Genomic DNA, 16,015 nt, shown 5'->3' with positions numbered 1-16,015 from the left:
TTGTAAGCAAGTAAACTGTTGACATTGAAAATTGATGTGTATTCTAAACACAATTTTAAACATTTATTACATATTAAAATTTTAATATTTTATTTTTATTGATATTTACACATTGTTTATTAACTCATAAAATTAAAATTAATAGTCAATAGAAATACTTTTTTTTTTTTTTTTTTTTAGAAATACTTCTAAAAAATAAACGTGGCCATTATCTTTCAAAAAAATGTTGCCATTAAGAAAAAATGAAATGCTCCCCCTACTGGACAGCAACTCAATCTTAGGCTGAACCCGCTGTGTCACACTTTTGCACCAAGGTCCAAGGCATAGAGAAGTGCGTTGATTGCCCTTTAAAAGGCGGTAACTACGGTAGCCATGGAGACAAGTGGACACAGAGGGCTGGCGGCAGACAGCATGTCCTCCACAGTTCACTCCACAGGTGGGAAGAAGGCTCTCAGGGTGGAAAGGGAGTAGGAGCTCTTCTTCCCTTTAATCCCTGGGGATGGTCTTGGTGGATTCTGCTCTAGGGGAAAGGCCAGAAACTTCTCCTGGCCCTGCCCCTTCTCCCCTTAGCTTCTCCTTCCTAGGCATAGCTAAGGACCACCTGCGCTCAAGCCAGGAGCACCCCCCATGGCCAGAGGCTAATGCTGAAGCTCTCAACTTCCTCAACTCCCTGAGTGAGCCATGGTTGAGGGTGGAGGTGGGGGGGGGGTGGCGGAGGGTGTCACAAGTCCCAAGAGGGAACAAAAAGTCCACATGGCCCCATCTCTCAGCTCCACAATCCCAAAGTAAGAGAAGGCAGAGACCTATTGTTGCTATTCTTCCTGGGATGACCATGGGGCTTGGGAAAAAGGGGTCTTCACCCCACGGCTCCCACTGATGCCAGGGAGGGGAGGCCGGCTACCAGAAGTGCATGGGGTACTGAACCCAGAGCAGAGGCTTACCTGTCCCCAACCCAACCAGAGCTGCAGGAGCTGCAAATGGTGTTTTTCTCCGAGACACTGGTCATGGTCTGCGGCACAGGGGAACCTCAGGGAGAACTGACCATCGAGGTGCAGAGCGGGAAGTACAAGGACCAGCAGGGTCTCATGTCCCACTGTCTCTTTGTCCACGCTGGGAGCCATAGCATCTTGGATAAAACCATTTGTGGAAACTCCGTCCGGGGTAGAATTTGGGCTTCTTGCTGCCTGTCACTCTGCATTCCCTCCACTCCCAGAGCCTCTGTTCTCAGGATCCCACCCTTTGACTTGCCTGGGACAGGATGGGGGAGAGGGGGATGGCAGGGAGGTCATTCACAGGCACAGATCCAGCTAGCCTTTGCCTCTCACACCCCAGGCTACCTGTCGTGGAAACTGGAGCCCTTAGAACAACACAGTCATGAGTTCATCAAGGTACCTCCTAGGGGTCCCCAATCCTTGTTCCTGAGTCATGGTGAGAAATAAAAAATCTTGTGTGGGATGGAGGGAGGGGCCCCAGTGGAAGAGCACATCTACTGTCTCCTGTCACCCTGCCATCCCACCAATTACAGCTCAAGGACCCATTCATCTGGGACACTGAGGTCAGCAGCAGTTGCTTACTACAGATATTCTACCATAGATCCCAGGCCTCCCCCAGTCTCAGCCTGGTGTCTCCCTGGGGGCCCTGTTGCTGAACTTTCCCAGAGTCTAGTGGCTCCTCTAGTGCCCATCACCATTCACTCTGCATCCCTTGCCCCAGCCCCAGCCTCTTCACTAACTTCTGGAACATGACCTTGATCTGCCTACACTCTGGAAACTACTTGTGCCTAAGAATCTTCCCGAAGTCCATGCCCACCTTTCAATCCTGTGTCCTGAGAGATATTCAATTTTAGCTTCAAATTATACTATCATAAGACCAAGCTTTATGGTTTATGGAAGGCTTTCTTGGTTTGTTGCCATCCTTTATATCATAGCCTTCAAAGCTCAGGACTGGGGATAGCATTTGCCTGGCATGCTCAAGGCCTTGGGTTCGATCCCCAGCACTGTAGAAACAAAACAAAACAAAAACTTTAAACCTCCAAGGAGTCCATAACTCTCTCTTGAATGCTCTGGCCCTAGTTCCCCATCCTCCCCATGGAGCGGAAGACGAGTCTGCTGAAGAGGGATGACCAGCTGACCATGATCAGAAGCGTCAGGGAGGGTGAGGTAAGGACAATGGCCAGGTGGGAACTGCTGTCACATCCTCCTCTGAACTACAAGCAGAACGGGGTTGGCTGAGGCTGAGGCCAGGAGCCTGGACTAGGCCTCCCTAAGGGACCATCTGCACCCCATCCAGCTTGCCCATTCCCCCTTCCTGCTCCAGACCCTTCACCCAGATCTTTCCTGAACAGGAAGTGAAGACCAGCAAGACTTCCTTTCCTTGCAACTCAAATGAGGGCTTCATCTCTGAGGCTGCCAACATGGTGCTGCTGCGGGTGATGGCCTGGCGGCAGATGGTGCCCAGCAATGCCCGCTTCCTGGCCCTGGACACTGAGGGCAAACTCTGCTATTCTACCTATGTAGGAGATCTCCCCAGGCAGGGGACTTGTCCTGGGTGCCAACTAGAAGGGAAATGATGGGTGTAAGATGGGAGAGAAGACAGCTGTGGAGTAGAAAGGGAGTCAGGATGGGGTGGGAATGAGGAGAAACCAAGGGCTACATAGGGCAGGAGAAACCAAGAAGTTAGTCAGAGGGATCAAGTGAGGGGCAGGTGGAATGAATGGGGATTGTTGAGTGAAGTAACACTTTTTGCATGAGTTATTCTGTAAAAAAATGAAGGGCTGCTTTGAAAGAGACATCACGCAGGTTTTGTACATACTACTGCTCTGCCACTTAGGTATACCCAGGCCCTTTTATGTTTGTTCATTTGTTTGTTTGAGATAGGGTCTTGCTATGTAGCTCAGGTTGGTCTTGAGCTCACTGTGTAGCGCAGTCTGGCCTTGAACTCCAATACCTCTGCCTCAGCCTCCCAAGTGCTGGGATTACAGATGTGCACTACCATACCCTAGCTTAGTGTTTGTCTTTATTTGGTCAACTTTGTAAATTACCTTCTAGTCTTGTCCACTGGAAACAACCAACAGCAATGTGTTTGACACAAACAAGCACATGCCATTTCTCCATTTTCTTGGAAACATCTGTTCAGTGGTAGGTCTTTCCCACCCCCCATTTAGTTGTGACATCAGTGGCACAGAGCTGATACCACCACAAACCTCAGTCCAGTCTCACCCTTCGAAGCTTCACTACCTCTCCTAGCCAGCTCCAATAATCTGTGCCCCCCACTAGCCCTCTCTATACTGACCTTCATCCCTTTAAGAGAATCTAGAATCTCTTGGTCACCGAGATGCCACAGGGAGGGAATGGCCAGGGCAAGCTGGATCTGGCTGGCTAAGAGGGGTCCCCAGCTTAGCTTTAGGGTGTGACTCAACTTGGGGTACCTGTGGGTCTGGTCAGCCAAGGGCTGCTTATCACTCGTGAATAATGAATGAAGATATGAGCAAGAGGAGGAGGAGGAAGAAGAGAAGGCAGAGAGGTGGAGAAGAGGGGGAGGGCAACAGAGAGGGGGAAAGGGCCAGGCTGAAATGGGGGAGACCTTGGTGACTCCCACCTCAGCACCCTCCCTTCATTTGGTGGCTGCAGCAAGCTCTGGGCTTCCAGACAATCCAGGTAGGCCACCAAGAGGCCCAAGCCTTCATCGTGGAGCAGACCGTTCACTCGGAAGAGGGCATCCCCATGTCCTGTCAGTTCTACCTGCTCTCAGATGGGTGAGCCACTGTGTATGTTGGGTGGTGACACCCAGGACTGTGTCAGCTTTCCAGTGTTGTGACAGAATACCTGAGAACAAAAAACAAAATGAAACAAAAAAGAAAGAGTACCCAAGAACATCAGTGTAAAGGAGGAAAGTGTTATTTTGGCTCATGCTTGTGGTTTTCGTACTGGGAACCAAACTCAGGACCTTGCACTTGCCTGGCAGGCACTTGTGCCACTGAGCTATCTCCCCAGCCCTGTCTTGGCTTATGGCTTCAAAGCTTTGCGTGCATGGTCTGTGGGCTCCACTGCTTTTAGGCCATGGTAGAGGACAGATATCATGGCACTAGGGTATGGCAGAGAGAAGAGCTGGCTTCATGGCAGCTAGGAAACAGAAAAGAGCCTTAAAAAAGAAGGGACGAAGGACCAGATATACCTTAAATAGCATGTCCCCTTGACCTACTTTTGTATCTGGACCCCGCCTTCTACCAGCCCATTTACCAGTGAACTCCTCAGTAGGGTCATCCATCCATGAGGTCAGGTAAGCACCCTCAGGATCAAGCCCCCAATACAAGAATCTTTGGGGCATCAAGATATTTACATTTAAGCCATAACAGGGACCAAGGGGACACCGTGATGTCCAAATACAGGATTCCACCAATGGGGAGGGGCATGGCACAAAGGAGAGACTGGCTGTTCTGGGGATACCGCACATGTGTGAGATCTAGGTGTCTCCGACTCTACCCACTTCCTTCACCCTTCTTCAGTCACTGGCTCCTTGAGAGCCTTCCACACCTCCTCAACAGACAACCCTGCCAGGCTAAGGAAGGAAATACATGCCCACCCCACAAAGCCATGGGTACAGGAGAAGCAGTACCCAGGCTAGAGAAGTACTGAAAATACCAAGTTTCCAATGGCTGGACGCTTGAGTTGGCCAATGTGCTGGGGCAATTCCCTGGCACCCTGCCAAGCTGTCACCAGCCCTGTACTGGCACCAAACCTGGAGAAAATGCCAGTGGGGGAGAACTTGTTTCTTGAAATTTCAGAAGAGTATGAGATATCAACCAAGACACTGCACCAGGAGGCAAAGTAACAAGACTGTTGTTGGCCTTTTTCAGTGGATAACTTAGTATATTTGTATTTATTTGAGTGTCTCACACACAGGAGACCCTGTGATTTTTTTTTTTTTTTGGAGATTTACATCTGAAGGTCTCAGCACTTTTTTATTTTAATTTTTTTTTTAACTTGTTTATTTTTTTTTAAAGCAGGGGCCTGTTGCTTGCCAAGCCCTAAGTCCTTATCTGGAATATGACCCAGGAACCCAAAAGAACAGAAAGGAGAGGCGTTCAGGACAGCCCTTAAGGGGGCGCTGTGGTGTTTTAGCTGCCAACCTGGATGCTTAAGTAACAGCAGTTTGCTTACTCAGAGTTGAGGGTTGGAAGTTTAAGGTCAAGGTCAACAGAGTTGCCTTGAAGCTGCCTCTCTTCCTACACAGGCCTTTCTTCTATGTCCGAGTGGATAGTGTGTGCTCTGAGCATCTCTTCCATCTCTTATAAGGATGCCAACCCCACCTGATTATGATCCCACCTTTGTACCTCATTTAACCTAAGTTCCCTCCTTAATGGCCTGGCTCCACAGCTGGGGCCTGGAGTTTGGCACCTTCTCTAACGGGAGGCAGAGGAAGGCTCTCACTGCCTTCGTCTGCGTTGTTCTCCAGGCACCTGGTGAAGAGAGTACAGGTGGGCTCCCCGGGGTGCTTCCTCCTCACCAAGATGCCCATCCTGAGGGAGGAGGGTGAGTGCAGCCCAGTCTTGGGGCAGCTTAAGGGAGGTGAGGGGGCGATGGAGCCCCGGGCCGTGGATTTAGCAGCACGGGTGTGCTGTGGACACCCAAGGCCTAGGAGGAGATCTACGGGTTGTCCGCCAGCCCTGACTGGTAGGCAGACCTGGTAGACCTCTGTTAGGAGCCCTTCCGGCAGCTCAGACCAAGTGGGCAGAATCCTGAGGGTTGACCAAGTCCGTGCCTTCCGACTCGGGGTCTGGGGCCTCCATCTGGAGGCAGGTGTTGGGGTGCAGGGGTCCGCAGCCTTCCTCCTTTCCCACGCAGATGAGATTGAGTCTCCGCCCGTGTTCCGCAAGAAGCCCCTGGTGTGGGAGGAGGACATGGAGCTCTACTCCAAGTTCCTGGACCGGAAGGTGAGGAGGGCTGCGGCTAGCCGGGGTCCCCATTTCCTCCTCATTTCTGTGTCTGACTGCAAGCCATACGGGGGAGAGGGTGCCGGTAGCGAGGGTGGGGCTCTCGAGTCCCATCCCCAGGGCTGGCTTGGGACCCGCCCGTGCCCCCCAAGGAGCAGCTCCGGCTTGGACACGCCAGCTACCTGCGGCAGCATCCCGACGCCCAGGCTCTCATCTCCGACTTCCTGCTCTTCCTGCTGGTGCGGCAGCCCCAGGACGCGGTCACCTTCGCCGCCGAGTTCTTTGCCTTCTTCTCCAACTGCTCGCCTTTCCCAGTCTTGCGCTCCTCCCACCCCCCCAGCCCCTTCCGCTCGCTGGACGCCGAGGATTGTGCCAACCTAGACTCCGACTCCGAGGAGGACTAGGCAGTCGGGGCTCCTGCGCGAAGAGGGTGCCCAGAGAGGGGCGGGCAGCCGGCCGCGGCTCTGCTGCGCCAGCACGGGCTGTCCCTGGCGGCGTCTGTTGTCTTGGGTCAAAAAATACACAAAACAGGAACTGTTCACTTATCGAGCGAGTTTCGGTCTTTCTTCCCAGCTGCTCGTTTCGTCATTATCCCCACTTCACAGAAAAAGCAGCCTTAGAGCCAGCGCACGGGGAAGCAGGGCTGGAACACACACTCCCACTCTGAGTTGCCGGGTGGAAGGTGACAAGGCCCCTGGCGCTCAGAATCAGCACAGATTACTTTAATCGCTTTTGTCCTCGCCCCAAGGAAAGGAATAGAGCAGGGGACAACCTTGCTCCACACCTCTGCACCCAGGTCCTCGTTCCTGCTGACACTCAGGAAGCTGCCCTGAGTCACTGGCTTCCACCTCATTGAGGTCCTTAATGTCAGTGTTGGCCAGTGGCATGTGTCGGCCTCACATTTCCTGGGACCAGCTACTGTGAAGGGCGGGCTCCAGAAGTTTCAACCTAGAGCCCAAGGCTGGGGTGTGGGTGGTCTTTGACTCGGGAAAGGACCCAAGCAAGTCTTCGTGGAAGACTACATGGAATTGAGCCTTGCAGAATTTGTAAAAGTAAATCTTTTATTGTCCCCATCCCTTATTTAAAATGAATAATCGGGACTGGGGAGATGGCTCATTGGAGTAAGGGCTTCCCTGGCAAGTGCAAGGGCCTGAGTTCAATCCCCAGTTCTGCAAAAAAAATAAAATAAAATAAAATAAAATGAATAATCATGTTTACAGGTAAAGGGAGAAAAGCCAAGATGACAAAATCAATCCAATAGGGCTGGAGAGATGGCTCAGTGGTCTAAGGCACCTACTTAGAACAAGCTAAGCCAAGCAAAGCACAGGGCCCGCGGTTCAATCCCCCAGCACCACATGCCAGCCAGCCCCGCCCCCTGGTGGGCTGAGCTGGCCACACACACACACCACTCTCTCTCTCTCTCTCTCTCTCAAATAAATTTAAAAAAAATAAAAATAAAAAAAAAAAAAAAAATCAATCCAATAGCTACTCCTAATATTTTGACAAATACCCTTTGTTTTCTCAGTGTGAACCCAGTTGCCTTTCGTTGAGCATTGACTCAGTCAAACATTTTTCTATACATTAGTCTGGTCTTTACAACTCCCAGCGACTTTATTTTAACAAAACTGAAATCATAGAGCATACTGGAGCATGCCTATAATCCCAGCACTGGGAGGCTGATGCAGGAGGATCCAAAGGCCAAGGCCAGCCTGGACTACATAGGAAAATTTTCAGGAGTTACACGTAAAGTCTCTCTGATTTCCACTCCAATCCCAGAGTGTTTATTCATGTGTTGTAACTAGCTTTAACTTGCAATATTTTTTAAACTATTTTTATAACCTTATGTCTTTTTTTTTTTTGGTGCCACTAGGGATCCCAAGGCCTTGTGCATTCGAAACATGTGCTATACCACTGAGATACACCCCCATTTCTATTTATTTATTTAGTACAGGGGATTGAACCCCTGTACTGAGCTATATTCTTAGGCTTTTTTTTTTTTTTTTTTTTTTTTTTACCCTGAGGTAAGATCTTGCTAAATCACCAAGTTGCCCAACTAGCCTCAAATTTTCAATATTCCTTCCCAATACTCCTGAATTACTGGCCTCCATCTTCTATTTTTGTTGGCTATATCACAGTCCAAATAATCTCCCTTTTTTGTTAGTATAAACAATGCTGTACTTTGAACATCCTGTAGCTAAATCTGCTTATATCAACAGTTATTTCCTTAAAGATACATTCTGCCAAGTGGAATTGTTGAACTGATTTTAAGGTTTTTGTTTTTTTTTTTTTTTAAGAATTATTTATTTATTTATTTATTCATTCATTCATTCATTTTGTGTGTGTGGCCAGCTCAGCCCACCAGGGGGCGGGGCTGGCTGGCATGTGGTGCTGGGGGATTGAACCGCGGTCCCTGTGTTTTGCTTAGCTTAGCTTGTTCTAAGTAGGTGCTTTAGACCACTGAGCCATCTCACCAGCCCTTTTGTTTATTTTTTTAGCAGTGCTGGTGATTAAACCTAGGGCTAGAGGCTGGGGAGATAGCTCAGTGACATAAGCATTTGCCTGGCAATCACAAGGTCTTGAGTTTCATCCCTGCTACTGGAGGAAAAAAAAAAAAAAAAAGCCTAGGCGTGAGCAAGCATGCTAAGCAAGTGCCTTATCACCAAGCTACATTCCCAACCATTTCTTTTTTTCTTTCTTTTTTTTTTTTTTAATTTATTTATGTGTGTGTGTGTCCAGTTCAGCCCACCAGGGGGCGGGGCTGGCTGGCCTGTGGTGCTGGGGGATTGAACCGCGGTTCCTGTGTTTTGCTAAGCTTGTTCTAAGTAGGTGCTTTAGACCACTGAGCCGACTCACCAGCCCCACCCCCTTTTTTTGAGACAATCTCACTATGTATTCCACATTGATCGATTATATATTTATTTACTTTGAAACAAGGTCGGAGCCGGCAAAAATAGCTCAGTGAACTAAAACACCTGCTTATGCAAGCTTAAGCAAGCACAGGGACAGTGGTTCCACCCCCAGCACCATATGCTGTGCCAGCCCCACCCCCAGAGCAGGCTGGGCTGACCACAGAGTCCAGGGGTAGTGGTGCACGCCTGTAATCCCAGCCTTGGGGAGGCTGAAAACAGGAAGATCACTATGACTCTGAGCTGCGTAGTGAGACCCTGTAACAGCCAAATATATGAAAGAAAGGAAGGAAGGAAGGAAGGAAGAAAGAAAGAAAGAGAAGAGAAGAGAAGAGAAGAGAAGAGAAGAGAAGAGAAGAGAAGAGAAGAGAAGAGAAGAGAAGAGAAGAGAGAGAAGAAGAAAAAGAAAAGAAAAGAATGCCTTGCTATGTAGCCCAGACTGGCCTCTAACTCACAGTGATCCTGGTACCTCAACTTCCTGAGCTCTAAGATTATAAGCATGTGCTACTACTTTCAGTTTATATTAACATAGTACCAAATTCTACCTGGCTGGGGCTTTCAGTAAGGGTCAGGTCAGGCAAAGGGTAAAAAGAGAAAAATTCAATGTGTTAAACACAACTTGGGTTGAGGGAAATGCTCTATCTTCAATGTCCAATATGATAGCCACCGAGTCCTTGATATGTGGTTCATGTGACTAAAGAGCTGGAGTTTTGAGATAAGAGATAAGGTGTGGTTTTGATTGGCTGGGAGAGAGGAGCGGGGATCCCAGTGCTGCCCCTTAGGACCCATATGTAAAAGTTCCACAGGTCCCCTTGAGATACAGATGGCATAAAAGGACACATGCCACACAGTTTACTATTGTGGCTTTCCTCACAGTAGCCTACTTTGTATCTTCCAGGCTGTTTTTCCTCTTTTACTCAGCCCAAGCTACTTTTAGAAGGAGACCACCAAATAACTGTTTTACTTTTTTTTTTTTTTTTTTGTATTTTGTGCAGGGTCTCACTAGGCAGCTTGGACTTGCAGTGATCCTCCTGTTTCAGCCTGCCCAGTACTGGGATTATAGGCATGTACCACAACACCACTCCCAAACTCAGTCACTGGCTCAGTGCGCCCAGGGCTGGGGATGGCACAGGATGTGGTGCCAGGGATTGAACTCCTACTTTTTTTTTTATGTATTTGGTACAGGGTCTCACTAAACAGCTCAGACTCATAGTGATTGCTGGGATTATAGGCGTGTGCCACCATGCAGGGTATTGGTGGCATGGCCTCAGTGGCTGGCTCAGTGTGCCCAGGGGTGGGCCTGGCGCAGCATGTGGTGCCTAGGATCAAACCCCAGGACCTGTGCTTGCCTAAGCAGGAGCTTAGTCTGCTGAGCTATCTCACTGGCCCTGTTTTACTTTTATTTAAATCAATTAGATTTATACTAGACTAGTGTGTGCCACATCAGATGGCATAGCTCTAGAGGATAAAGCCTTTTCATCCCAGCAGACACTCAACTTGACTAACACTGAGCCGCTTTCATACTCTGGGATGATTCTGGGCAACAGATAGTCAGCACGGACCAGACATGGGCCCTCTCTTCATGGCACTTAGTGTACATCAAGAAATGGGCAACCAGCACAAGTGGTCATTTCCTGTGTGATTTTCAGACACCTAAAAGCTAAGTCCTGGACAGCAGGTTGAACACCTTCAGGGAGGCTGTCAGTCTTGGCTGAGCTGGGGGCCCAGTGATGAGGAATTAGACCCTGGCAAAGCAGAGGGAACCCTTTCTAGGCGGAGTGAACACAGCAGGTCAAGGAGGACGGGGTGAGATGCTTACTCATCCTGAGTGTGGCTGCGGGGCTGACCCCAGCGCGGGACCATAGAGAACTGAAAGTCAGGTTGACTCATCCCTGCACCAGCACCCAGCGAGGTCCTGCAGCGGCTGGGCCCTGATGTCTTGCAGCAGGAGAGAAAGGGGAAGGGGCCACTCCTACCCCGCCCAGCTTCTTCCTGTGCTCAGCTGTCTTGCACAGAAGGAGAAGTCTGGCCACTTTCCTGCTCCCATGACATTCATTTCAAAAGCGCTGCATGTTTTGTTTGGGTTGGATTTTTTAATTTTGTTTTTTGAGACAGGATCTCTCCACATAGTTGAGACTAACCTTGAACTCTGTTGATCCTTTTTGCCTCAGCCTCCAGTGCTGAGATTACAGGCATGTACCACCATGCCTAGCTCGTGATATTCTCGAAATAAGAAAAAAAAAAAAAAACTACCTGTTGAGCCCACCTGGAATGCCTGGCACCTGGGGATGTACCTGCCATGGTGGGCCCCTGCACAGCTTGGCCACTGGGTAATCCCACACACCGATGGGTAAGGGCAGACTCAATTCGCGAGTGCTGAGCAGGGAGCCTACCCATGCAGTAAGAGGATCAGTGTGAACTTGGCAAGTCCAGGGAAGCAGAGGTATAGTGATAACCTCAGGGCCAGCGTGGAGCTCAGCATTAGGGCACTTGCCCAGCATGCACAAGGTTCTGGGTTTGAGCCCCAGCACTGCAAAAATTAACAAATACTAATAATAGGAATAAATCCTTACTCTTGAGGATTCTTCCAACACCCCTAGATTTGTCTTTTTTTTTTTTTTTTTTTTTTGGAACTGGGGATTGAACTCAGGCCCTTGACCTTGCCAGGCAAGTGCTTATTCTACTGAGCCATCTCCCCGGTCCCCCTAGATTTGTCTTAATCTATTTTCTATTGCTGTAACAAAGTACTTAAGACTGAGTTATTTTTTTAATAGGTTGATAATAGTAACATTTATTAAAATAATACTGTAAGTGAATAGAAATAGCAGAGAATTAAAATGCAAGCTATGGAAAATTTCAACTAAAACCCAAAAGTATCTAATGTATTCATTCATTACTAACTAAAGCTCAAAAAGGACAAGACACCCAAGACTGAGTCATTTATAAAAAAGAGGGGTTTTTTTTGGGTTTTTTTTGTTGTTGTTGTTTTTTTTTTTTTTTTTTTAGAGAGAGAGTACTTATTCTACTGAGCCATCTCCCTGGCCCCAAGAGAGAGAACCTCACTATGTAGCCCAGGCCCAGGCTGAGGGGAGGGCACTGTGCCCAGGGAGCACCCAGCCAGCCTGGGAGACCTCAGGGAGGGCTTCCCGGTGGAGGCACAGCAGGCAAAGTTTGTAGAGGGAGTTTCAGGAAGAAGCAGCCTCTACAAAGGCCAGGAGAGGAAAAGGAGAGAGCCCTGAACACTGAGCTACTGCAGGGGCTCAGGATACGATGGCGAGGGGGTGGTACCCACTGAAGTAGCCCAGCTGGGCTGGAGGTGGAGGCTGTGGAAGTGCGCAAGGCAAATGCCTCGATGTCCTCCTGTTTCGAGAGCTCTCTCCTTCACAAGAAACCTCTAAGAGAGCAGAGGGACCAAGAGCAGTGAGTGCTACCAGGGAGTCTGTCTCAGTCCCTAGTGCTATTGTCACACTAGTAGCCGGGCATGGTGACACACACCTCTGAGCTCAGTACTCCAGAAACTGAGGCAGGAGGATTGCCCCAAGTGCAAGGTCAGCCTGGGTTATAGAGTTCAAGGCCAGACTGACTACATGGTGAGACCCTGTCTCAAACAAAACAAAAACACCTAAAACCCCTTAGACTGGGCAATCTGTAAACAACAGACATGTATTACCCATAGTTCTGACTCTGTGTGCACAGCATCTCCCATAGCCTCTTCAGAAGGGCACTAATTCCCGGGAGGGGAGCCCTCACGACCTACTAAGCCCCTAGGCCCCTTCTCCTAATACTGTGGGGGGAACTCCTAAGACATCAAGGTGTGGGAACTCAGACCATTAACAGTGCACACCAGTGGAGCACCCACAGAGTTCTGTGGCCTTGGAGGTCCAGCAAACCAACAGTGACCGGCATCCTTGCGGGGCCTCAGGCTGAGGGTGTGGGTCAGAGGTAGAGCACTTGCCTGGTGTGCACCAGGCTTCTGGTTGTGCACCTATACACAGACCACATGCAAATTGCCACTCAATTTACAAGACAACCAGTTGCCCAGTGTTAGGTGCAATTCTTATACGTCAAAAAAACTCAAACACATTTCTATTGTCATCTTGGGTTTGGATTTTTAAGATAAAATCCTGCTGTACACTGCATATAGTTCATGCTGGTATTGAACACACTCTGCAGCCCAGGCTGACCTCAAACCTGCACCAATCCTCCTGCCTCAGCCTTGCAAGTGCTGGGATCACAAGCATGTGCCACCACATCTGGCTTTTCTTTCTTTCTTTCTTTTTTTTAATCGTTGGTGCTGGGAATCAAACCCAGGGCCTCACACTTGGCAGGCAGGTGGCTGTGCTGCTGAGCTACATCCCCCACACACCTACCTGGCTTTCCATCCTTGCTTTTGATACAGCCAGGATACTGACAATGTCCGCAGATCCCTTGCAGTCATCTCCAGCCTTTCTTCTGCTCATCCACGTGTCATGTGCTCACAGGAACATGTGGGTGTATTAAGTTCCATACAACTTGGGCGGCTGTGGTTTCTGCAGCCACCTTGACATTGCCAGTTCCACAAGACACTGAACAGGTCCAATACCACAGAAATCCCTCGGGTCACCCTCTGTAACCACATCCATCCTCCACTTCACCCATCCTAACCCCTGGCAACCACTAATATGATCATCACTTCTCAAACTTGGTCATTGCAAAACAAAGTTAGTTGAATGGAATAATAACACAGCAAGGAATCTTTGGAGGCTGACTCTTTTCACTCTGCGTAATTTCCTAGGATTTATCCAAGTAATCGTATGTACCAATCCTCTGCTCCTTTTATCACTGCAGTAATCCTGATATGTGTGGACCACAGTTTGCTGACCCCGTCACCTGCTGACAGACAAATGGGATGATTCCAGCTTGGAGTTACTACAAATGCAGCCACCACAGCAGTCCGGTGCAGGCTTTCCTGTGGACATGGTTTTAATTTCTTTGGGATAAATGCCCAGGAATGTATCCTGTTCTATGGATGCACCATCGCATTAACCACTGAAGGATACCTGGGTTGTGTCTAGTTCTCACCATTATAAATAAAGCTGCTATAAAAGCTTGTGTACAGATTTTTATGGGAGCATAAATCATCATTTCTCTGGGGAACATGAACAGGAACACAGTTGCTGGGGCATCATGTGATAGCTGCATGCTTAGCTTTCCTCCTCCTCTTCTTCTTCGTCCTCCTCGTCCTCCTCCTCCTCCTCCTCCTCCTCCTCCTCCTCCGTCTTCTTTTTCCTAGTGCTGAGGATGGAACTGAAGAATTCAATATAATAAGCAAATGCTCCTAGCTGCTCTTCCAGCCCTGCACATTTCATGTTTCATTGCCAGCCATGGTGGCACACATCAGTGATCCCAGCACTATGGGAGGTGGAGGCAGGAAAATCACAAGTCCAAGCCTAGCCGGGTAACTTAGCAATTTAGCAAGAACATATCTCAAAATAAAAATAAAAATGGTTCTATCCCCAGGGGAGAGAGAGAGAGAGAGAGAGAGAGAGAGAGAGAGAGAGAGAGAGAGAATATTTCAAACTTCTTCAGAGTGGCTTTACTACTTTGCATTTCCACCAGTCTAGTTTCCCCACATCTTTACCAACATTTGATATAATCCCTTTTAACTTATTTATCTATTTATTCATTTAGTGGTATTGGGAATTGAACTTGGGCCTCACAAAAGTACCCTACATCCCAGTTCCACTATTTTTATTTTAACCATTCTGATAGGTGTATAGCAAACTCTGATCTTGATTTCCCCATTGGCTAATGACAGCGAACATCTTGCATGCTTTCTATACAAATGTCTTCTCCTTGTGACTTTTGCCCATTTTCATTAGATTTTTTTTATTACAAAAAAAACCTTAATGAGTTTTTTTCTCACTTGCCCAACTTGCTCCTGTCTCTGCTATCAGAGTGCTGGGAATTAATGCACAAGTACACAGACTTCAAGCCACTTGTAAAATAACCTTGATGACACAAAGCACAGAACTCTGCAGAAAAAAAAAAAAGAACTCTACAGACTTTCTGGTTCTTGTTTTAAAATTTCCCATGAACCATATGTACATGTATATGAAAATCTTTTCCTCTTCCCCAAGTCTTTCTCTTTTTATCTTGAGACAGGGTTTCACTACACAGTGCAGGGTGGCCTTGAATTCTCCAGCCCTGGCTGGCCTCAAACTCCCAGAGATCATCCTGCCTCAGCCTCCCAACTGCTAGGATTACAGGTGTCCACCATCCCTTCCAGTTTTTGCTTTTAGATTGTAAAAGCTTCCCAAATGATTTTTGTCTACAAGTGTTAAGTAAAGGTTTTAGGACAGAGAAACTTGACCCCACCTTAATATTCTTTTTCCTCATCTAGATGACTTCAAGACTGGGTGCCTGCACAAGTTCAAAAAGTGTTACTTGGAGCTGGTGAGATGGCTCAGTGGTCTAAAACACCTACTTAGAACAAGCTAAACTAAGCAAAACACAGGGACCGCGGTTCAATCCCCCAGCACCACATGCCAGCCAGCCCCGCCCCCTGGTGGGCTGAGCTGGCCACACACACACACACACACACACACACACACACAATAAATAAATAAATAAATAAATAAATTAATTAATTAATTAAAAAAAAAAAAGAAAAAGTGTTACTTAAAAAACAAAAACAAAACAAAAAAAACAGCCTGGCACAGTGAGGCACTCCTCAGGCTGAGAAAGGAACTCAAGTTCCAGCCAGCCTGACCAATCTAGAGAGGCCATGTATCAAAATAAAGAACAAAAGGAAGCCGGGAGCCAGGGAGACAGTTCAGCAGCATAAGCACCGGCCTGCCAAGGGCAAGATCCTGAGTTTGATCCCCAGTACTAAAAAAAAAAAAAAAGGAAGCTGGGTGTGGTGGCACACACCAGTAACACCTGTAATCCCCAAACTCGGGAGGCTGAGGCAGGAGGATTACCTCGAGCTGAGGCCAGCCTGGGCTGCATAGTGAATTCAAAACCAGGCTGGATTACATAGCAAGCTCTGTCTCAACCAAAAAATCCACATTTTTTCCCCCAGCATTTCACCATGTAATTCAAGCTGATCTTGAATTTACTTGTGTAGTCCAGGCTGACCTTGTTTTTTGTTTTGTTTTCTTTCTTACAGGGGTTAAACCTCAGACCTTGCATTTGC

At 48.1% G+C, this 16,015-nt stretch overlaps 1 protein-coding gene and 2 long non-coding RNA genes across 3 annotated transcripts; 1 reads left to right on the top strand and 2 right to left on the bottom strand.

The window, feature by feature from the left end:
- The first annotated feature begins 226 nt into the window (after positions 1-226).
- On the top strand, positions 227-6,458 carry Catip (ciliogenesis associated TTC17 interacting protein). The gene is made up of 10 exons (XM_004638246.2): positions 227-436; positions 585-674; positions 961-1,161; positions 1,333-1,388; positions 2,073-2,159; positions 2,345-2,512; positions 3,630-3,754; positions 5,455-5,531; positions 5,844-5,932; positions 6,085-6,458. Exons 1-10 carry the CDS (start codon positions 373-375, stop codon positions 6,334-6,336), a joined length of 1,209 nt encoding a protein of 402 aa, XP_004638303.2. The 5' UTR covers positions 227-372; the 3' UTR covers positions 6,337-6,458.
- Positions 1,162-3,716, bottom strand: LOC111818579. Its single transcript, XR_002822534.1, has 3 exons — positions 3,598-3,716; positions 1,810-1,996; positions 1,162-1,248 (listed from the first exon to the last, which is right to left on the bottom strand). It is a non-coding gene; the product is annotated as an uncharacterized LOC111818579 (long non-coding RNA).
- On the bottom strand, positions 3,738-6,207 carry LOC111818577. The gene is made up of 3 exons (XR_002822533.1): positions 6,115-6,207; positions 5,683-5,881; positions 3,738-3,824 (listed from the first exon to the last, which is right to left on the bottom strand). It is a non-coding gene; the product is annotated as an uncharacterized LOC111818577 (long non-coding RNA).
- Positions 6,459-16,015: the final 9,557 nt, after the last annotated feature.

Source organism: Octodon degus, unplaced genomic scaffold (genome assembly GCF_000260255.1).
Source record: "Octodon degus isolate 3935 unplaced genomic scaffold, OctDeg1.0 scaffold00096, whole genome shotgun sequence".
Classification (NCBI taxonomy): domain Eukaryota; kingdom Metazoa; phylum Chordata; class Mammalia; order Rodentia; family Octodontidae; genus Octodon; species Octodon degus.
The sequence above is the reverse complement of the archived record's forward strand: the minus strand, read 5'-3'. Positions and strand labels throughout refer to the sequence as shown.